Source organism: Chenopodium album, chromosome 5 (genome assembly GCF_948465745.1).
Source record: "Chenopodium album chromosome 5, dcCheAlbu1.1, whole genome shotgun sequence".
Lineage (NCBI taxonomy): Eukaryota > Viridiplantae > Streptophyta > Magnoliopsida > Caryophyllales > Amaranthaceae > Chenopodium > Chenopodium album.
The window spans coordinates 12,236,428-12,260,785 of record NC_137838.1 but is presented as its reverse complement, the minus strand read 5'-3'; the positions used below and the strand labels follow the sequence as shown (position 1 = coordinate 12,260,785).

At 35.3% G+C, this 24,358-nt stretch overlaps 3 protein-coding genes across 3 annotated transcripts; 2 read left to right on the top strand and 1 right to left on the bottom strand.

Annotated features, from left to right (window-relative positions):
• Positions 1-409: 409 nt before the first annotated feature.
• LOC145631919 (aspartate--tRNA ligase 2, cytoplasmic-like) lies at positions 410-11,202 on the top strand. Its single transcript, XM_081684148.1, has 10 exons — positions 410-1,030; positions 1,134-1,244; positions 2,709-2,822; positions 3,619-3,909; positions 3,998-4,108; positions 4,252-4,305; positions 4,604-4,683; positions 7,816-7,931; positions 9,438-9,552; positions 10,787-11,202. Exons 1-10 carry the CDS (start codon positions 503-505, stop codon positions 10,911-10,913), a joined length of 1,647 nt encoding a protein of 548 aa, XP_081540274.1. The 5' UTR covers positions 410-502; the 3' UTR covers positions 10,914-11,202.
• Positions 11,203-11,690: 488 nt separating this feature from the next.
• Positions 11,691-12,983, top strand: LOC145632602 (putative F-box protein At3g23950). Its single transcript, XM_081684955.1, has one exon. It carries the CDS (start codon positions 11,691-11,693, stop codon positions 12,981-12,983), a length of 1,293 nt encoding a protein of 430 aa, XP_081541081.1.
• A 965-nt stretch (positions 12,984-13,948) lies between these two features.
• Positions 13,949-21,382, bottom strand: LOC145630451 (serine carboxypeptidase-like 17). Its single transcript, XM_081682706.1, has 14 exons — positions 21,222-21,382; positions 19,909-20,068; positions 19,503-19,589; positions 17,428-17,547; positions 17,078-17,180; positions 16,735-16,772; positions 15,909-16,010; positions 15,314-15,403; positions 15,137-15,211; positions 14,939-15,013; positions 14,714-14,844; positions 14,360-14,476; positions 14,115-14,169; positions 13,949-14,032 (listed from the first exon to the last, which is right to left on the bottom strand). Exons 1-14 carry the CDS (start codon positions 21,380-21,382, stop codon positions 13,949-13,951), a joined length of 1,398 nt encoding a protein of 465 aa, XP_081538832.1.
• Between the last annotated feature and the right edge of the window lie 2,976 nt (positions 21,383-24,358).

Below are 24,358 nucleotides of genomic sequence, written 5' to 3'. Positions count from 1 at the left end.
GTTTAATTTGGCGGCGAAGCCGCCAGAGATAGTGGTGTCGTCGGTAATATTGATGGTGGAAGGTGTAGACGAGGAAGATGGTGTCGATGGAAGGTGGACACAGTGAAGATGGCGAAAATGGTCGGTGGAGGTTGACACAGTGAAGATGGTGAAAATGGTGTCGGTAGAAGATGGATGGAAATGGAGGAAGGAAGAAGGAGCTTCATGACTTCATGGTACATCGTTAGCTAACCAACAAACAGAGTTACTATCATATGTCCAGCACAACACATCCAACCAACAATGCATCATATGTCAACAAGTCAAATATGATGTGTACAATTAAACTGTTCCTTTTTATTACAAATTTGCCATTAGATAAACAAAAAATGTTTATCAAATAGATGAATGGGGTTCCCCCGCAAAACCCTACACTCTTTGTATATACCATTGCATACGCTTTCTCACCACAACAATATTATTACACAATTCTCCAATCGTTCACTTTCCTCCACCCGAAACAATGTCCTCCTCCGACCAAACCTCCGCACCACCGCCTCCCGCCGCCGCCGACGACGCCAACCAACCGGCGGAGCAAAGCAAGAAGGCCGCTAAGAAGGAAGCGGCAAAGCTTGAAAAACTCAAGAAGAAGCAAGAAGCTGCCGCAGCAGCCGCCGCCGCAGCACTCGCCGAAGCCTCAATCGCCGATCCTCTCGCCGACAACTACGGCGATGTCCCGCTCATTGAGCTCCAATCGAAGCCCGTCACCGGTCGTAAATGGACCGAGGTGAAATCTCTCACCTCCGATCTCAAAGACGAGGAGATTCTCATCAGAGGACGAGTGCAAGCGATTCGAGCCGTGTCGAAGAAGATGGTGTTCGTTGTCATTCGAGAAGGTTTGTTCACGGTTCAATGTGTTCTAATGGTTGCGAAGGAGAAAGTCAGTGAGCAAATGGTCAGGTTTGCGAGTGCATTGAGCCGTGAATCGATTGTTGATGTTGCGGGAATCGTTTCGGTTCCTGGTGAAGCCCTTAAAGGCACTTCTCAACAGGTAATATGATTTAGGGTTTGATTTTGAAGTGTGAAATTGTGATTGTTGAGAAGATTTGTGGAATTTGAATTGAATTTGGTTATTGTTTGTGTCAATTGTGTAGGTTGAAATTCAGGTGAGGAAGATTTATTGTATTAGCAGAGCTGCGGCAATACTACCTATCAATATCGAGGATGCGGCTAGGAGCGAGGAGGAGTTTGAAAAAGCTGAGAAGGTAACTTATCACTTATTTGCTGCGTATTTCAGGTTTTAAGATCAATTGGACGCATAATTCTTTATTACTTGTAGTTATCAGGGTCACTGGTTTAGAATTATATGAACGTTGCACCTTAGGAATGCAGGGGAGTAAGTCTTATGAATACAAAAATGTGTACTAAGAAATCGTGTATATGGAAATGATGGCAAATTATTGTAGAAGACACCAACGAAGGGATTTTGTTTTTTTGTTTCCGGCTATCTTTTGACAATCTTCATCTTTTCCTGCTCGACGATAGCGTGTATAAGCAGTTAGTTTGAGTTTTTGATTCCTTAAACCAGTTACAATGTTACACCAATTTAGTCAACTGTGAATATATGTTTTTGCCCTTTGATTGGCTGGTGACTAATTTTGATTTTGCAAATAGCCAAGAACTGAAAATAGCCAAGAACTGAAAGTAAGCACCATATAATCATACACTAGAACTGATTCCTATTATTGTGAAACATGGATTTCAAAATCAATGATCTTAGAATTTGGTAAGACAAGGATATACAATATTGTAATTTTGTAAATCAACACCCTTAGGGTTTGTTTGGTATCACTGTGGTTTTCAGTTTTTTTTTTATTTTTTTATTTAAATCATATGATATATGTCATATAATGAATTAAAAATTAGTCAAACTTATTAAAATCATGACAATTTTGAAAATTGACAACAGAAAAATGAGGGAGATTATATTCAATGAGGGAGATACGAAGGAATTGGGTTAATCACTTAATCTGTAACTTATTTTAGTACTTTCTTGAGAGGATACCTTGTCCACCCTTATCCAAAAAAGGTGGTGTTATTGCAAATTTTACAGAAGCATATAAGAGATTTGAGAGGCCCTGGCTAAAAGTATGTGACTAAAATATCTTGAGAGGATACCTTGTCCACCCTTATCCAAAAAAGGTGGTGTTATTGCAAATTTTACAGAAGCACATAAGAGACTTGAGGCCCTAGCACTGAGGTCATTTTGGTGCAAAGTCATCTTGAAGTGTCCTTATATCCCTAATTTCCTACTTTTCTCTGATCTCTTTATTTAGGCATCATATCATTCTTCTAGTGCAATCAAAGCTTTTAGTTTTGTAGCATTTACTAAACTACATTGTGATTTTTACTTGTTCTTACCACTGAGTTTTACTTTAATTCCCTTGTTGTTCTTGCCTACAATTCATATTGATTTGTCCCCCCTCCAAAATCAAATGATGCCAGATAGCTGGTGCTTATTGTGAGCAACAATTATCTTTGCTTTATATTGTAAATGAAACAGCGTGCATTGGTAATGTCAGAGTGTGATTTTACCCCGTTATTTTTTTTCCCTAGTTTTCTATGTACATGGGTTACACATTTTTGGTGTCCTGATACTATACTTTTGTTGCTTACAAATTAAAGAAAATAAAAAATAAAGCTTATCAATTTTATTTACATGTATGCAGGATGGAAAGCAACTGGTTCGAGTAAACCAAGATACACGGTTGAATTACCGAGTCTTAGACATAAGGACCCCAGCTAATCAGGCCATTTTTCATCTGTCAAGTGAAGTTGGTTTTGTAAGAAATGATTTTAGCTGCTTCAGATTGGTTAACATTGATAGTATTTACTTTATATGGAGTGTTCCCGTCAAAAAAAAAAAAAAAAAAAAAAAATTATATGGAGTGTTGGGGAGCTGTTTAATAGAGTCGTAATTGTATAGTACCTGCTAACTTTATTATTTTTTGTAGGGCATTGAAGTATCTTGGTAAATGATAATGATATGTGCTTATAAAATTTTTGTATATGTACTGAAAAACTCTGAATTTTTGCTTTTTATGCACAAATTGGCCCTAAGCTGTACTTGTATTTTTAGTGCCCTGAATTTGGGTAGCCCTCATCTAATCTTCTCTTAACCTTTGGCCCTTTTCTGAACTTATTACTATTGAAAAGAGCAAATTTGTACTGATGTCTTTTAGATCCTCTGATCGAGTGGTAGGAGGGGGGGGGGTGAGATGAGGAATTTGTATTTTTGCTGGGAAATCTGTTAGGTTTTATAAGAAAGAAGCATTCATGTTGCATGTTAGACTGCATAACGAGTTTGTTGAGCTGTCTTGTTATCCATAACTTAACATAGCAAAAACAGTTTTGTAAATGTATGAAGATGGTGAATCTTTAATGTCAATCATTGGTTTTTTTTTTTTTTTTTTTTTTTTTTTTTTTTTTTTTTTAAATAACAATTGATGTGCTTCTGGACTTCTGGTGATATTGATGGGGAAGATTATCTTCTTGGTTATTTTTGTTTTTTGTTTCTTGTTTCCATGCCTGGAAGTCTTAGTTGGGGCCCTCTTTTGAGTTTATACTTTTTTTTGGCAGATATTCAGTTCATTTTTGCGATCTGAAGGTTTTCGAAGAATTCATACACCCAAGTTAATGGGAGGAACAAGTGAAGGGGGTGCAGCAGTTTTCAGACTTGACTACAAAGGCCAGCCTGCATGTCTTGCTCAGTCACCTCAGCTTCACAAGCAAATGTCGATTAATGGTGATTTTAGGCGAGTATATGAAATCGGTCCTGTTTTCAGAGCTGAGGACTCCTTTACTCATAGGCATCTCTGTGAGTTTACGGGTCTTGATGCAGAAATGGAGATCAAAGAGCATTATTCAGAGGTAGAACAGGGTTTTCAGATCTCTTTGTCCAGGTTCAAATATCTCACATTTTTGCAGGTTAAATAAGGTTTCTGGTTGCATCATACAGGTTATGGACATAATTGACCGGTTGTTTGTGACCATTTTTGACCATTTAAATGAGAACTGCAAAGGAGAACTTGAAGCTGTTTCAAGGCAGTATCCATTTCAGCCTTTGAAGGTTTTTCTATCCTTTAATTGTTTTACTTCATTATGTTTATGAAAATTGATTAAACTTCTTGGTTTCTTTTGTACAGCTTCATAGTTTTATACTTTCATGTTACTATGTGCTTGCACATTTACTTGGGATATATGTAATTGCAGTATTTGAGGAAGACATTGCAGCTGACATTTCCAGAAGGAGTTCAAATGCTGAAGGTAAGGAAATATCGTACATTTTACCTTAGTAAATCTATAAAAGTAGCATACAATGATGAATGGAAAATTTTATAGAAACTTCTGCAGCCTATTAAGCTTCCTTTGCTTATATGCTGTAAAATATTCTGACATTATGCAGCATATAGATTTCATTGATTTATATCCGGGGCATGTTAAATGCTGAGATGAGTTTCTTGATATTATGCTTTGAAAGTCTTGTTGCATTAAGTGATCTAACCTTTTTGCATTTGTTGTTTCTACACGTAAATTTCATTTGCAATTGACAATATTTTTGCAGGAGGCGGGTATTGAAGTTGATCCTTATGGGGACCTTAATACTGATATTGAGAGAAAGCTTGGCAAATTAGTCCTTGACAAGTTAGTTTATCTCTGCGTTATATCTTTTGCCATACTAAGCTCTATAGCACTTCCCTTTCACTTTGACAATCATTTTACAATGATGCAAATTGCATACTTATTAGTAGTCTATCTCATATGTATGTTCTACTTGATTGATAAACACCCCCTTCCTTTCAGCCTGAATTTGTCTAATTGTCCTCATCTTTATTACACACACAAAATATGTTATGAACTGACTTTCTGGAATTATAATATGATTTGATAATGTAAGTAAATAAAGATTAAAGCTTGGATTTTGATTGATAATGGTTGAATGGTTACAAAAGATAGGATAATAGCTTAAGGCTATCAATCTTCAAAAGTGAGTTTAGCTCACAACTCTCCAAGGAGTGACTTGAGGTCACAACTCTCAACAAGTTTCATCCAATATTTGCCTACCTACCTTCTTACCCTTACCTCTCTATTTATACTAAGGACTATTAACCCTAATAAACTAATATTACTAGAATACCCATACTATCCCGCTAGGTTAGTCTATTACAATACCGCCCCCCTAAACTTCCACCTTGTCCTCAAGGTGGCTTAAAATCAGATGTTATTGCCCGGCGTTGGCACTGAAGGTCATCATCCCACCACTCGAATCGTCCAAATAAAGGCCACACTTCAGATTGTGTTGTATTGTGTTGTAGCATGGGGAGGTAGCAGGGTTTGGGTGATGTAGGAGGGGAAATGGAAAAGGAACTTTGGTCTAAATTTTGTGTGTTGTAATGGAAGGATCTGTTGGGAGGTTTGGGTGTTGATACATGTATTAAAGAAGTGTGAATAGCTATGGAAGAATGGGTCCTAAATCTGGGTTTATAGATTGGTGGAGTTATGGGCCTATGGGTTGAATAATTGTAGCTGTGGGTTTTAAAGGCATGGGCTGGAAAGTTGGAAGCATATCTAGTGGGCATAGAATTGGGCTTTAAGTTGATAGGCCCAAAAAATTGCCAGACCTCATTAACGGAATTAAGAGTGGGTAATTTGGGAGAAATAAAATCACGTGCCACCAAATACCAAACTTCTGCATGGTCAACACTTCTGTCATCATATTTTGCTATGTCCCCACTCCTCGTAAACACAAATTTACCCTTAATAACAAATTCTATCACTGGCTTCCTCTCCAAGCTAAAGGTTGACTAAGTCAATTTCCTTTTTAACTTTTTTCCACCGACCACCACCCTTGAGGTTCTTCACCATCATTACCACCGCTGACAAACAACTCCACACCCCCGCTATCGGCCCACTTCAACAACCAGTTCCGCCCATCTTCACCATTAATTCCGTCAACAGAAAAACGGCTTTGCCCCCTAATCAACCCACCTCCGACCAAGCGACCACCGCCGGAAAAACCACTAGCAAAATCACCACTCCTCAGCTGTGCGAAGCCACCATGACCAACACCACCCCTGCAATTGACGTCCCTGCACCATCGACCACATTTTTCTGCGGCGAACCAACAACCCGGACCACCACCTGACTCACTTGCGACTGACCCGCCTTTCACGAAGTCACCTCCGTCTATGTTCAGGCCACCACTAGCGGTGGTCTCATCACCACTCTCAACTTTTACGGTTAAAGCTCCTGAACCACCGCCAGATCCACTACTATTGGCGCCACCCTTCTCAAAAAATCCTCCTATTCCATTGCCTACAAACACATCAACTTCAGCCCTTTGCACAGTACTAAAATCCACCCAAATTGCACGAGCTTCGCCGCCAAATTCGCTGTTGACTCCACCCGGACCTCCACCGGCATATCCAGACCCTTGGTGGTGAAAAATCAATTTCAGATCTTCGGCCATCTCCGCTCCCCTCAAACGAAACTTTGGTGGGTTTGCTTGTGAAACCACCACCAAGGCCACCTTCGAAAACACTCACCTCACCCTCAAAATCACTAGTACAGATTACCCCACCAGTCAACTCACCTCGCCCATCAGGTCCACCGTCCACCAGATTCGCCGGCGACTCCAGCTTGACACCACTGCACCGTCAGACTGGAAAGAAACTTCGGTTGGTTTGTCTGTGAAACCTTCCTCACCCTTCCTCTCCGTGCCCACAATTGCAACGCCTTGCTCGGCCGAGGGTTTGGATTCCAGATGGCCTTTCTTCTCCTCGGCCCTCTCCCTTTCCGTTGCCATTGCTTGGGCGACCGCCACTTCCACCACTGTCCTAATGGATTCTTTCTCTAATAATTCACGAGATTTCTCACTCCTTTCCTTCTTATTTGGTAGCCACCTCCCTGAATTTCGAAGCAGCCAAGTCTTCAATTCTTGCCAGTCACGAAATGGTAGCTATCGGTGTTCACGTTCGAACCACTGCAACGCTTTGCCATCAAGTCCAATGATGGCTGCCTTCAATTTTGTCTCCTCATTCAGCTGGAAAAAATGGAAGGAGTCCTCAAGTTGAAGGACCCAGTCTTCCAGATTTCTCCCATTGAACTCCGGAAGTTGAAGCTCGCATCGGGCTCTTCGCTCTTCCTTGAGATCTGAAATCCCCTGTTCTCTCTTGCTGGAAATGTGTGCATACTCATCACAAATACATTTCTGCATCAGTTGCGTTACACTCTTTTCAACAGATTCAAAGACCATTTTTTTTTTGTATGCGGTGGTCGGACTGGTGGTTCCGGTCACTGGCAGCCCGCAAGACCGCCTGCTCTGATACCAATTGTTATGAACTAACTTTCTGGAATTATAATATGATTTGATAATGTAAGTAAATAAAGATTAAAGCTTGGATTTTGATTGATAATGGTTGAATGGTTACAAAAGATAGGATAATAGCTTAAGGCTATCAATCTTCAAAAGTGAGTTTAGCTCACAACTCTCCAAGGAGTGACTTGAGGTCACAACTCTCAACAAGTTTCATCCAATATTTGCCTACCTACCTTCTTACCCTTACCTCTCTATTTATACTAAGGACTATTAACCCTAATAAACTAATATTACTAGAATACCCATACTATCCCTCTAGGTTAGTCTATTACAAAATAACTTGAATGCCTTGCTGGAACATAGAAATCTCTTTACTGATTGGGGACATGTATCATATTCTCATCTTCTAAATTAAACTATATTTAGCTGGATACTGACCGGTCTTTCTTTATTTGCAGATATGACACTGAGTTTTACATTCTCCACCGATATCCATCAGCTATTAGGCCATTCTATACCATGCCTTGCTATGATGACCCGTCATATAGCAATTCATTTGATGTCTTTATACGGGGTGAGTTAGATTTTTTTGCTACGAAGCGTATAATTAGATTTTTTTTTATTAATCTTTTACCTTGAGGTGAAATGAATTTCTTGCTCTATCGATTAGAGAGTACCCTATTTTTGCTTGGTAGCTGTTTCCGGTTCTGTATTTTGTGTGATGTATGATACGTAGGTTTTCTTGAGTTAACGTATTGACTTTGATTATTACTCTAAATATTTTAACTTCATTGAAGTTGGTAGCAAGAGTGGGTCACCATGACTGCGTGAGATAGTGAACTTCTCAGCATTATCCCCTTGAGTAAGCACTGTATTTGAGCAATGGCAAGGGTTGGTCTCAGTTCAATATTGACTTATTGAGTACTATAATTTGGGTGCTTAAAGTAAAGTGAAACAGGTAGCCTGAAGGGGGTTGGATCCTGCCCTCTGTTTCTGTTCCACGTGTGAAAATATTGTCATTTCTATTGGGACTTAGTTCTAGCTCTATACTTGAAAAATGCTGTTAGGAATTAGGAGCAAATAATTCCTGGATTGGTGCATCTTGCTGAGTGTAAAGAGCATTGGAGACCTCAGTTAACCTGTTTTGTGGCTTTGACACAAAAAAAAGAAAGTCAACGAAAAGGTAATGGGTCTTTACTGTAAATAAAGTACAGCATTAGTGATTGCCAATTAATTTGTGGTCATTACAACTTCATATTGTTTCTTAATTCCACTGTTTTTAACAAAATTTTCTCATGGCCTAATTGGTAAAAAGAAAACGTAGTATATTTCCTTTGTCCTCATTCCTCAATTTATGTTCCTATTAGGTTTGAAATTTGGACACTCATATCTATGAATTTAGTAGGGCAAGGTAGATAATTTGGTAGATAGTAGGGAACTAAGGATAGATAAATTGATTATAGTGCCCATAGTGGACAATAGGAACCTCGTGAAATAGAATATGATAAAAGAGTGTAAGAGAAAGAGTTTATGGAGGGGTCTACATCACATGGATTGGGTGAAATTTCAAGTGATAGGAAGATTTTGTGTGAACATCCCAAAAGGAATACGTGATGGGTATTTGTGTATGGAGGTTTGCTTGTTGGTACAACTAAAGATGGGTACAACTTTGACCAGCCAAATATTGGTGGCATGTGATCTGTTGGCATTTGACTGTATATTTTTTCTATTTGGTCACTGACCTGGCAAATCGAGCTATGCTTAACGAAGCCACTGAGGATTGTCTGAATAGTGCATCTCAAAGCAGAAAGTGGCTTGAATCGATAGAACTCTAGGCATAGAAGCTATCAGTGCATCCAATTTTTTTTTTTTTTTTTAATTTTATTTATTTATATATTTTTATCTAAATGAGCTTGAAATGGTCTATTACAGTCATTAACTCACAAAGTAGGCAGTTAACTATGGGCTCCTATGGTGGATTACTATGTCTCTGAACTTTGGAACTGAAATGGTGTTTCTTCATTCATGTATGCTTCTTAATTCAATTGTTCTGACTTCTTAATTTCTGTCTCCACTTTAGGTGAGGAGATAATATCGGGAGCTCAGCGTATTCATGAACCTGAATTTTTGACAAAGCGTGCTGAAGAATGTGGCATCGATGTCAAGACCATAGCTACTTATCTTGACTCCTTCAAGTAAGTTTGTTTTTTTTTGTTGAATATGGGTTTGTCTTTTAATTAAAATGCTTGATTATGGATGACTATAACTCTAATGCTATGGTTGCTTGAATTGTTGGGAGATTATGATTTATTTAATTATCAATGTCAGATATTTGTAGTTTGATTATCTTTGGAGGGGCTAAGGCTCCGTCTATTTTGACGGAAATTTTTTCCTAGAAAATGTTTTATTATCGTAAACAAACAAATAAAGGCAAACAATATTTACAATTGTATTTCCCTTGAAAATTGGTATCTGAAAATGTTTTCATTAAAATAAGTGGAGCCTAAATTGCCTTGCTCTTTTACCTGGGGTGGTGGATTGTGGACACTTGGGGGTGGAGTTTAGGTTAAATAGTTGATGGCATCATGAGCAAACTTTGACCCTTTTGATTGTACCAACCAGGCAAGCTTTGATGGCATACATGCTTCATGAAGTGATGGACCTAGAATTTAGATCAGTAAATTACAATCATTGGCGATAGTCGGAATTCAGTGGGTGTTGAAAATTTATGTTGGTGTACTGAGTGTTGGTAACATTAGAGTCCAGGTGTTTGAGACGTATAAACAAGGGTTTACTAAGGCTCTTTTCTAGGCATCTTTAATCAACAATTTGACCTGGACAGGTTTATTCTTATATTGGAAGGCAGTCTGTTAGTGTGTACAAGCTGCACTCAGTATTTCTGGAGGCTGTAATTAAAATTTGTATGGTTTCTGATATATTGCAAAAAGGTAACAGTGGAGGCCCGATATTCACTTTTGTCTATCTAGAACAAGGGCTGGAGGCGATTGGTGGAGCTTTCTAGAAGGGTGGGTGGCATTATATTATTGGGCAAGGACTGAAAGAAGATTGTTGCTTTCAAAACTTGAATTATCTGGTTAAGGCGCCATGGAGGCGGACTTTGAAATGTTGCTTAGCCAAGTGGACAGTACATAACATCTCCTTGTTATTAGCCATATCATAGCTATCTTCTACTGCCCATGTGCTATTTTTCTTCCCCAAACTTCCTAGACTGCAAGTGGCCTAGCCTTTCCAAAACCATTCCGAGTCAACTGCTGTGGTGGGAATATTGTTATGTTGTTGCCTTTGGTTTTTTTATTCAATTGCCTTAATGCACTGTTATTAGCATTTTCTGAACCATCATACATATTTAACACTTGCATTTCTAGGAAGTGTATTAATTTCACACAACTAATAAAATTTTCTGTTCAGGTTTGGTGCTTGGCCTCATGGAGGTTTTGGTGTAGGTTTGGAGCGTGTTGTTATGCTCTTCTGCAACCTGAACAACATTCGGAAAACCTCACTGTTCCCTCGTGATCCTCAAAGGCTTGCACCTTGATTTTGCTGGCTTGGCTTAAAAATTGTGATTACATTCCAAGGTTGAGATCTTGAAAACAGGTAATTTAGAGTAATTAGGTCAGAAATTGGTCGTATAAAATCTCATGTAATCCCTGCTGAATTACATATGACGAGTTATTTTTTTGAATGAAGTCTCTACTTCATATTTGGCTGTGTTGCATGCTTAGTACTACGATGTATGAAGTAATTTTGTATTCCCAGTTGGCAACATGAAAGTGCAGGTTATTTCCCTTAAATTCTGTATTTTCGAGGTGGCTTTATTCCCAATATATCATTTAAATGCATAAGCAAAATCTTTTCACCCTTCATTAAAGAAGTGCTTGTTTATGGAGGGGAAGTATGAAGTTTAAGTTAGGGGTATGAAAGTCATTAACATGTCGTTGTAAGTATTTTATTTATCGTCAAATAAAAATTCAGAAAGTTTTATCTTTTCTTTATCTATATATTAATGAAATCTAAAGAATATTGACATATGAATTTTATCTATATTAAAAAAGCAAAGAAAAAAAATATCGATAGATTTATCTTAAATCTAATTAGTTTGTTTATGACGTAATTAAATAACCAAAAGATATTATTGTATATTTTAAGGCCATATTATCTGATCTAGAAGTTTGTTATGACTTGAAAGTTGAAACGAAGTAGGAATCGTAGCATAGTCGGTGTATCCATCTATATATACCCTTCTCCTGCCTTGCTTGAATATACACATATTTTATAAAGTATAGAAAAAAAAAAATAAATAAAAAAATCTAATATGGCTACGAAGAAGAGAAAATCAGAAATAGAAGATTTAAGGGATGAGACCTTAATGGAGATTCTTGTGCGATTACCAGTGAAATCAGGCCATCAATGTAAGCTGGTCTCGAAGCGGTGGCTCGGCTTGACTTCAAGTAAAAGCTTTGCCCTTTGCCATCGAAAACGGCATGTGAATCATACAATTGATGATGAATATAATCATATACTACTTGCCAACTATATGATCAATGCTCCTTCTAATCCTTGTACACTGGTTCGAGAGGTCCACGCCTTACCTAAGAACCAGAACCAGCCCTTAGTATCCTTAGATTTCCTCAATCAACAATGGCCTATGAACTTGGTGCTGTTGGTTTCTAATGATTTACTCTTGACAGTGTCGTTGCCGTCGAATCTTGGTGTTGGTGGTGGTCCTTCCTTACATCTACACGTATCGAACCCCTTAACGAAGCAATCTTACAGGCTCCCTCAACCTCCGCCTTGTTTCTTTGATGATAATCAAAGAAATCCTCTTATTGACTTCACAGGCATCATATGTAGCGTTGACGATCCCACCCAATACAAAGTGGTCCTTGTAAAGAACTCGCCGTGCCTAATTAGGCGTGGATGCAACATTGTGAGAAGCAGTGAGATTTTAGATATCTACGTCTTCTCTTCCGATACTGGCGGTTGGTGTAATTTTGTTGTGCCTAGTCCACCAAACTTTTTGGCGGTGTCGAAAGCAGATGAAGCGGATGGTCAATATGGCACCACTTTGGATGGGGCGCTTTATTGGTGCACCAACATGATCATGGTATATAATCCATTCGACAGGGACAACCCAGACTTTATTGATCTTCCACAGGAAGCAAAAATCGATGAGATGTATGTTGAACAACGAAGTGTATGCATAGCAAACGTTGAACAACACCTGCGGCTTTATCATTGGCACGACATCACTGCCTCTACTCAAACAGTCACCGTGTGGGATTTGAAGGACTACTCGAATGGCCATGCTACTTGGAATATAAAGCATTTTGTGGATCTCACAAGTATTAATTGGCAAAGTGCTGATGTGCGTATGTCTATCAAAGGTTTCGATCCTTTCAACGGAGATGTGTTGTACGTTTATTCTGAAGATCATTGTCTAATGGCTGTGAATCTAACAAGTAAGACGGTGCAACTAGTCTCGGATTTCAACTCCTCCGTATTTTCTCCGATCCCATCCTTCAGATTGTTTCCTTATCGTCCACCTCTCTGGCCAACCCCCATCACCAGCACAGTGGTTGCTACAGATGATCATCAAGATACCTGACTTTGGTTATATTAAGTAATACCTCCCTTTCATACAGTGGATATGGATCACGTTGATCAATATTTTGTGGTTTCTTATTTTTTAATTCACATTTAGCATGTTAGTCGTATTACGCTTCTCAAAGCACGGTTTAACCCTTAAAAAACTTTAATTATATAATAATAACAATAATAGTGATAAAAAATAAAGACGAGTCTAACAAAATATAAAGCGACTATTTTTCTTTACTATAATATGTGGTCAAAATAATCACACTAGTATATAAACTATAAAGTGCAAAAGTTGCAAAATTTCAAAATCGGAAATATGTGTAGAAATGGAGATAATGTATCATTTACCATTTTATATGGAGAAAATGTATGATTTTTTAGAACTTAATGATTTCTATTGTCTGATTTTATCTTCTAGGAATCAATTTACTTAAAATGGAAGAACAAAAACTTGTATATGAAATAGATTTTTTTTAACTTACCTTGAATTTCATTAATATTTTGCAAAAAGGGGATGCAAGTGCTCCCCTTCAAGTCCTTATAGATCTGCTAATGGTTTCATATGATGTGCAACACAATTGGGTATTACATCCAATTGTTCCACATAATGTGAAACATAATGAACCGTTTCATATTACGTGCAACACAATTGGGTATTACATCCAATTGTTGCACATAATGTGAAACAGAATGGACCAAAGATATAAAAATCACTTAAAGAAATACTTTCTCGGTTTCTTCGAATTCCAAATATTACTTTCCCGATTAAGCAACCGATTTGAGAAAATTGAACATATTAATTTTACATAACAAAAATTGAACTTTAACCCTCATTTACTAAATAACTAGGAATATGAGAGTTAAAGTGCAAAAATCAAACAACTATACAGTTCCATGCCTTTTAGGTATTGTACAAATCTATAAATTCCTTAAATTTAATGAACAAATATATATTAGATATGTCTATGATTTTCATTATAGAGGATTAAATGTGATCCATCTTTGAAACATTGCTAAACATTCTCGCGGCTTATATTCAGGGGCAACATGTCCTGCTCCCTACAGAATTAACAATTTGTCTAATGTTAAGTACTCCATAATCATAAATAAAAAATAAAAAAAATTGAGTGAAGTTCTATACCTTGATTGTAGTAAATGTCAAATTGTAGTTATCATTTGAATACTCTGTGACATATCTGCATGAAACAAGAAATTCTCAGACTAAATTGATTTTTAGGGATTTACCATTTGTCGAAATATTTATTCGCAACACAAATTCACAATATTTCTCAGAGGCCTTCATCATGATGGAAGTGTAAAACTTAAACACAGCTTCCATGGCGAAGTTATACGTACAAATAAAGAGAGAAAGTGTCGGAAGTTTACCCTGCAACTTGGCCGTAAAGAAACCAAGGACTCCAATAAACATCATTTGGGACGACATTTAGTTTCTTCATCCACTTCAATGTGAACATATATGGCATGCATATATCCTGATCACCACTGTTCGTTTAACATGTTAAACAAAGAACATAGCTCAGAAAGGACGGTTTTATGTTAAACAAAGAATATAGCTGAACTGAACTGAACTAAACTGAATTGAAATGAAATGAATACTTTGTGAGAGAGGGAAATTAGGAGCTGAACTGAACTGATTGAAGCTGAACTGAAATTAAGTAAATGTGAACAGACCCTTAACCATGAATGAAACTCAGAATCTACATTAAAGTCAGAAATTACCTGAAGATTAGTGCCCTGAGAGGGTGCATGGAAAGATTTTGATGAAAACTGACGCTACTATCGATATCGGGAGTGTAGTTAAACTTATCATTGTTGTGACCGCGACAACGAATCCACTGATTAATCGTTCCCTAAATACATTCTCAAGATTAGACTGCAACGTGCTACATGTTATTATCAACTAGCTAATACAAAAGTGGTTGTTTTGAGGATCGATTTAGTTACCTCTCGAACATGAAGAGCTTTTTGGACATTAATGTTATTTGTCCACAATTCAGACATGTGATCATGATAGTATTGCTGTATGTACCACCAAAAAATAATAAAAGTAAATTTGATGTCACTATTATTATAGAATCAACTTTAAAAATTATATGCCTCTCAACTTTGAAGAAAGAATGAAGGTGAGAAACAAAGCAATACCCGACACCACCTATCTGGTGATGGATGGAAACATTTCGACTCAAGGACGAATTCATCTTCTAATGGATCAATGCACTACATAGGACAATAGTTAGACTTAGATCTACATAGATAGTTGTACATGATATTAAGTTGTTAACGTAGAACTATGTGAGTTAGATAAGATAAACTCATCACCTTTGATGCAGTTTCTAGATTCTTCTTGCATTGTGCATTACCCTTTGCAGCAATTGGCCGATAATCACCATGGCAACTTCCTTTGGCCGACTAACAATTGTAATATACATGATGATCCATCAGCAAAAAATAAATAAAAAAAAAGGCAAAATTAGCCGCAACATCCTGAAGTATGGCTTAGGTGCACTAAGCACCCTGAACTATGTGTATTTGCCAAAACACCAACTATGGTGTTAGGTGCGACGCATGCCTTAAATGAAAATTTTTCGGCCACTTATTTCATTGGAGAAGGTACACGCATCGCACCTAACACCATAGTTGTCAAAAAATTTTCCATAAAAAAAAATCGCTTCATCAACAAATTATTTAAAAGAGAATTACATGCGTAATGTCTTATTCAAAGAAAGTTCATTTTTAAACTTTGAAGCGTAGTACTAGACATTAGACAATTCTATGCTAACCATTGTCCTTGGAAGATTTCCTTGTAAATAATTATGGACAAACAATCAATGTATTGCACAAATTTGGCACAAAAAAACGTGTTTCAATGTTATTGGTGACTCAAACATGGTGAAAGTAAAGTGACAATACTAACCTCATATATCTCATCGGATAGTACGGATACACGGTGAGCATATTCAACTTTCGTCTGGTTTTCAAGATACTTAGTAGTCACCGGATTCCCGAGAATATATCCCTGGATGCATGCCAACGTGTGTTTTATTTGAAGAGAGAGATTGCAAGACAAATGAAATTTTAAAATTGACTAAAAATGCCCTTGGTGTGTATAAAATAATTTACATGGTGTGTCATCATTATAACAATACATTTATACTTTCTCCGTTTTTCTTTTGTTGCACCATAAAGATTTTAAAACTATTCTCATATTCCTTCCGTCTCTAAATTACATTCCTACTTTTAGCATTTATTCCTCACATAATAGAGAGAAGTAGGAATGTAATCATATGTGATTTATCCGTAAGCAAAAACGTAGTCATCTAGTTAGATTAGTCTTGAAATATACATTTCATACATCAAATGTTTAATAATTTTTAGGGTAATTAAACTTTTTTTTTTTTTTTTTTTTGGCATTTAGAGAGCCACAAAGGCGGGTGATGAGTTTCGATCCAGTATCACCTGGAATCGGGAGGGGAGCTCTAACCACTTGAGCTATCTTTCACACTCAGTGTAATTAAAGATATTAATAAGCTAAGTAATGCATTATTGAAAAAGAACGGATGAAGTATATCTTTATCCATCTCCCGATCTCTTATTGAACACCCCATGAAAGTTTTAAATTTACTCGGACAAGGTACTATGATTTTTGTCTTTCTAAACCTATTATATAGGAGTATGATGTTTATACTTAAACGTTATAAATCAAATGCTCTCTTGACATTAAAAAATAAAATATAACACACCTGAAGATTTATTTTTGCCCCAAAACCTGCTTCATTTCCTATAGGACAAGAAACTCATACATACAAATATACAAGTGTTAAATAAAACGCATTAATATATATAGGTCGTACTATAAATTCTTTGTAATTTATGTCTTATACTACGTAAATATAATGAATTGTAATGAATTGTATGTAATTTGTTACTATACGAAGTGGAACATTGATTCAACTTTATTTACTCTGATCTGTAAAATTGTAAATATTGAAATTTCAAGCTTTCAACAAAATGACTATATTATATGCATATATAACCATGAAAGCTAAGGTATTTGTATGATGATAAATAGAGGGTCGAAATTACCATTTACAATCTCTAATGCAATAGATGGAACTACTTTTCCAGAATACGAAACACCTGCAATGTAGACAGGATTTCTTGCAAATTCAGGATGCTCCATAAGCCACTGTACGCATCACAATTTATAATTACGATTAACAAAATCAATCGGACCATAAAAAAATGTATGTGTCACAAGGGCGAAACAAATTTCAAATATATACGAGCCATTAGTCTTAATCGCTAGGCCAATATCTCATTGGTAAGGCAGGACACGTGATAAAATGCGAGTAAGGACATATATAATTGAGGTGCATTAATTTTAACCACTACACGTATAGGATCTAGCTCAATCGGCTAATAAATGAACTAACCTTCTTCAAAAACTCATATGCTTGTTTTGCCGTGTTTGTATCACCGGGAAGGTAAGCCTTGCTTGTTGTGTAGGAAAATCCAGCACCAACAGGTGAATCGAGAAATATTATGTTTGCAACCTAAAACATTTATTGTATCGTTACTTTACGATAAATGATAGATAAATTATTATTTCTACCATACTTTGTACAATACATCATATTCATATCACTTCATATAGATAATTACTTTATAATTGTACACCTTAGTAGCTTAAAATGTGTTTTTTTTTGGATGAACACACTACTAAGTTGAAACAAGCTTGATTAATTTGCTTTCCTCTTTGTGATCGGTGATCCTATACATTTTCAAACATGAAATATTGATTTTTGAGGGTTAACAATACTTTAGAATTTCTCCTATATTTATACACACCTAACATTTTCAATATAGAAGATGATAATATAATATGATATGGTATACTCCGTAATAAGTATACTTAAAAAAAAAAAAAAAAAAAAAAAAAAAAAAAAAAAAAAAAAAAAAAAAACTCTTAATTCATATTGAGGTCTCGTTCTCTTCACCTTATTTTTGCTAAACTGAAATTATTTCTAAATTTAATTTACTTAATTATAATTGGGTTTTTCTATACAGTGTCTATGAGGAATTGACTTTTCCAAGCCGTGTCCACCCATTTTCAAAATTCCACGATGTACCAGTGTCTACGATGTAACCCTATCGTTATCTCTCCGATAACTAAAGTTAACTTTCAATTAACTTCAAAATAAATTAATTGGAAAAAAAAAACCCAAACACCTCTATCTGCTCCCTTACAACCACTCACCACTACACCTCCAGCCGTACCACCGCTGCACCTCTAGTCGCACCACTGCCGCACCCCCAGCCGTACCATCGAGCCGCGCTCCTCTCTCCTTGACCCACCATCGCGCGCGTCACCCTCCTCTCTCCTTCTCTCTCAACTCCTCGACCCTAAACTTCACCGTCATTCTTAGCTTCATGCTCAGATTTTCGTTCTTCATGCCCAGATTTTCGACCAATTGAACCATATTCGTGCAGATTTTCATTGGAAAAATCAATTAAAACAAGTTTTGTGAATTTAAAGTCAATCTAATTGAACCAAAATTGATGATTTAACAATTAAAACAAATTGGGGGGAAAATTAGGGTTTTCTATTATTTTGAACCAAATTCTTTGATTTTAAAACGAAAAAAACAATTAACAACTTAATTTTCCAATTTGAATCCAATGAAACAAAAACCCTAAACCAATTTGTCGAAATTTCAATTCGAATTCGAATTAAATTCCTCCATTGCATTCTAACACTTTCTTTGGTGGTGCACTAGGTGGTGGTGGGCCTGTGGTGGTGGGGCTGTAATGGGTGATGGTTCGGCTCGCTGGTGGGGTTCGGCTCGCAGGTGGCCTGGGGTGTGTCGATAGGTGGAGGGTGGTGGGTTGTGAGAGCTGAGTTTTGGTGGTGAAACATATAAACTACAATAGTTAACGGCAATTTAACGATAGGGTTCGTAGACACTAAAGTTACCTTGGGGGTATAGCGTAGAATTTTGAAAATGGGTGGGCACAACTTGGAAAAGTCAATACCTCTGGGGCACTATATAGAAAAAACCATTATAATTTCTTAAACATAAATTTTTATATGTGGCCAAGGTTACTCGAGTTACTCGAAGGGTTCGGTCAGGGGCTACTTGAAGGGTTACTCGGTCAGATATTACTCGGAGGGTTACTTGATTAGGGTTTACTTAAGGGGTTTGGTCAGGGGTTACTCGACTGAGTAACTCGAGTAACGAACCCCGGCCACACAAAAAATCCCCGTGTCAAACTTAAATCATTTTACCGAACTTAAATTATTGATTAAAACTTATTTTTTAACTAATTCTCAACAATGTATCATAAAAAAAAAACCCAATGTCTAATCAATAAGGATTACATAATGTAAGTGTTTGAAATGATCTGAGACAGAGAGAGCTCTTATAAAAGCAATACTCCAATTTAGATGCATGAACTATGAGTACATAAAGCTATTAAACTAATAGAATTAGATAGATGATTTGATTACCTTAGTCCAAGAATAAGGATTTGATTCAAGTCTCGGTAGACCAAACTCCCTTTGTGATGTTGCGTCGAAGGATAGAGGACCTTTGTTGTCGTCACAACAATATTTTTATTAGAATTAACAAAGCTTATGTTTAAGCTCTATTAATAATGTTAGAATAAAATTATATAATCTGTCTAAAATAATGTTATAATTAATTAGCATTTTAATCACTCTTTAAGTTTAATCTTTGTTTTTGTCTTAAAAAACAAAAAGTTAAACACGGAGTATTAAAAAAGTTTTGCAAGATTCTACATTTAATTTGGTGGCTTCATATATTTGCAAATTCCACTTGGTTACGATATATAAACCCGATGAGATGATACCAAAGTAAATTAAATAAAGTTGATTTAAAAATGTATAGATAAATAAAAGTTAATTTACCAATATGTCCAAATACAAGATCCGTTAATGAAGAGCAACCAGGTCCTCCAGAGAACCAAATTAAAAGTGGGTCTGTTTTTGGTTTATTCTCGGATGGTATAAAGTAGTAAAATAGCTGCACTTGCTCATCCCAAACTCCAATATATCTACAATAATAACATTGTTTGAATTGTTCATGCAGCCCAAGAATGCAAATTAATAATAAGCCTTTTTTTACAGTCAAATTAATAATAAACTTGCACAGAGAAAATTAAAATACTGTAATTTAAATGCCAATAGGATAATGTTATATGCTGCCCTTAGGGCTGCATGTTAGCGTTTAATATACTTCCTTTTTTAAGTATTAATTTGGAAATTTATCGACAATTTACAAGTAAATCGGTGTGATAAATGTTAATTGTATATATATACTTTCCACTTTTAGCTTATTACATGCAATCCTTTAGGGTTGCATATATATTTTTCCTTAAAATAAATATACCAAAGTGGTCAAGTGGAACTTAATAACATAAAAGATAACCTCTCCAAAATATAATTTAGAGTTCAAATTAGACCATAACGTCTTTTTAGCTAAAACAAAGAGAACGATACCAAGTAGGAACTTAACAACATAACTTCACAAAAATTATAATTTAGAGTTCAAATTAGACTAAACACCTTAAATAAGACGAACTGAATATAACCTATGTTCTTTTCAATCAACTGAATTAATTCAAACATTATTTCGTATATTTGAATTAATTTTTCTAAAGAGCAAAATAACATAGCATAATTGGCAAGGAATGGGACAAAATGCCTTCTACAGCCTTATTGGATTAAATGTCTTTTCTACATACATTATCCACAAGTTTCTAATTAGTTTTCTATTTTCATGACATTTTATTAGATTTGCCTCAATATATATGGTGCAAATAACAGCTTAATGTGTAGCATAAATTGTGAATTAACAAGAGTAAAAATACCAATAATGCAATTTAAAAAAAAAAAAAGGAAATTTTGCAAAAAAACCACCTTTTAAATCTTGTTTTTTTGCATATAACCACCTTTTAAAAAAAATGTTGCAAAAAACCACCAATTTATAAAATTTTGTTGCAAATTACCACTTTTTTAGCCAAATTTATCAATTGTTTTACATTGAATTGGTGGTAATTTGCAACAAAATTTTAAAACTTGATGGTCTTTTGCAACATTTTTTTTAAAAGGTGGTTATATGCAAAAAAAAAAAAAAAAGATTTAAAAGGTGTTTTTTTGCAAATTTCCTTAAAAAAAATAGAGGAAGAAATCGACATGAAAACATACCCGGTTTGAAGGTTGAAAGGAAGAATTCCAGGGAAGCCAGGTAGAAATCGAACAGCATTTGAATTTGTATTTGGAGTTGTATGATAATAGTTACACAACACAAATGATACCAAATTTATCGTCAATACTAATATTAGTTGAGTTACAAATTTGTTACTCATTTCGTTTCTTGAAATTATAGGGAAGAAACAAATTAAATGTTGAAACTTAGAATGGAGAGAGAAGTCTATATAAACTACAAGTATATAGTTGAAATTTAAGGAAGGTCTGAACAAGCTACTCGGCACTAGTTACGAACATTTAAAGTTGATTAATTAAATCATTTGTATATGATAATGTTAAATGGTGTACGACAAAGAAGTACTCCAAATAGGCAAATACCAATTAATTATTTGGACAGACAAACTTGGGAATTGTGTTACGGTTCGATATTTTTGACCATCTGACCACTAACAAAATATAGGGTGAAATATAAAGGCATAAGAAACTGCACATAAAATAATAAGTACAGTATGAAATTGTTTTTTCCAATCTGATTAATCTCAATTCGTACGTATTTTCTGATTTAATCTGAAACTAGTTAGCGACCCGGGCGATGCCCCGGATTTTTAGTGTGTGACTATTTTATTTAATTCCACACACTATGTTGTCTTGCTAGAATTTTGTACCTATAATTTGCAAGTTCTTCATTTTTAAATAGCCTATATATCGAAAATTAAATAACAATAATAGAATCCCATAAATGCATAAGTAATAGTTAGAGTAATTAATAATACCGTACTTGGCTTGTTTTTACATTTAGTAGGATATATTATTTATTAAGTAGATCATTTATCGACTCTATCTCTGTCTCATTTTTTTAATTTTGTGATGCATCTTGGTTATTTGCGAGGAGTTGTTTTTCTTCTGCATCTTCTCCTTGCATAAGGTGCTTTTCCAGAGTTGAGAAGCTTCGTTTGTTCAGTTTCCCTGTACAAATTCATATGATGATATCAGTGCTTTGGGTTATTTTTTGTTGGGAAAAAGAGGGTTTGGGGGTAGGGGTATCAATATATGCTTACTGTTTTGCATAATAAGAAGAAAGTACCTTAGGCTATTGGAATGAAGTGTTAAGTGTTGATCACTGAAATTAGCCTCAAACGACCCTGTAAATTCCAACATTAAAAAATGAAATCAATGAAAATAACAAAACAAAGTTTAACATGCAGTAATTTGACTACTTATCAAATCAATAATTTGACTACTTATCAAATCAATAATTTGACTATTATGCCCATTAAGTACAACTCTAAAAATTCCTCATACAAAGTTTAACATGCAATAATTCTGAAACTACTTATCACATCAATAATTTGACTATTATGTAAGTCATCAAGAGTAATAACAATAGAGTAATATAGCTCTTATTAGACTTGCTGACTTCTTCAACAACCAGCTGCGGGTAGTCAATTTCTGGACACTTGAAAACACAATACTAACTTGACTAATCAAATGCCCTGAGAAAGGTCATGTGGCTATGAAAGATGGCGCTTCTCAGGTGCTAAATTCTATTAGGTGGTTTTTTAATCACTCCACGACAATAGATACTACCACAAATCAATAAAATGAGGATACTTTCAAAGCAAAACACCTTTGTTTGATCACTCCAATAAGTACAAACAAAATTCAACTTTGCGACATAACATGGTTAGTTTTATACTTTTATAGTGAAAGGTTGGGTGGTAGTACTAATGTCACTCATTAATTCAGCCATTAATTCCACAAATTTTGCCAGAAAAAATTTAATTGTAAACTGTTATAGTATGAGGCAATTCAATAGTTTAGTCTAATTTTTTTTTTTTTCGGCAATTCTAATTACTACTCTTTAAATGATTGAATACTTTTGTGAGTCAAAAATTGATATTATTGTACTCAATTATTCTATTTAATAAAATTGATTATACAATCAAGGCAATTAAATCATTTTATTTCACAATCAAGACAATTAAAACCCAAATTTCACTTAGGATACTTTTTAAAATCATAGATCAGTTGCCTCTTTCTGAGGGGTTGCAAACCGTCAATTGAAAACATTGACGGTGTCGGCAGCCGACGACCCATCCTCCACCATGGTGGACATGGCCTTCCCGTCCTTTAGTATGCCGACCACCATTGTCCGAAACCTTGGTTCCTGATATTTGTTGGAGCTTTTTTGAGTAGAGCCATGATGACTCCATATTGTTTTGATACCAAAATTAAAGATTTGAGACTTTATTTGGATTGTTTGTGTTTCATGGAAAACTATGAGTATTCACCATCACAGGAATGATAGAGGAAGAAGACAACATTGGTTTTTATTTTATTTTTAATATTTTTTAAGAAAGAAATTGCTATCAATATTATTAACAACTGTGGCACGCTTACTCACTTAATACTCAACTCATATAGTATTATTATTCTAAAAGAATTGTTTGCTGTTTTTTTTTATTTTATTTTTTTTTTTTTTTTAAGAAAACAAAAAGAATTGTATTTGATCTCACAATATTATACTGTACTTCTAAAAGTTTGTTTTTTTTTTTTTTTTTTTTTTTTTTTTTTTTTTTTGAGGAAACTAAAAGAATTGTATTTGATCTCACAATATTATACTGTAGTTCCTATGTGTCACATATTTGGGATTTATCAATTGCTACTCCGTATTTTAATAGGGTGAATTAATGTAAATATTGTTATTTTAATAGTAAAGGGTGAATAAGGTGATAGGGTATGATGATGTGGCAGTTGATGTGGTAATTTCGCTGACTTGGCTTAATTTGGGGAAAAAACTGACACGTGGCAGATTATAACTCCTTGCACTTGAGTTTTAATAATAATATTGATAAATAAAAATAAGGTGATCTAAACATAGCCTTGTAATATTCCCTCCGTCTCTTAATACAACGCCTCTTTCTCTTTATTATGTGAGGAATAAATGCTCAAAAGAGGTATTGTATTAATTAAGGGACGGAGATAATACTAATTTGCATAAAATTATTGTGAGTATAAGGAAATTTATTAATATAATCATTAGAGTTACATATTATATAGAAAGTTTAAAAAAAAAACGGCTAAAAAAATGGGGTAATGCTATATGTAGCTCTAAGGGCTATATATAAGCATTA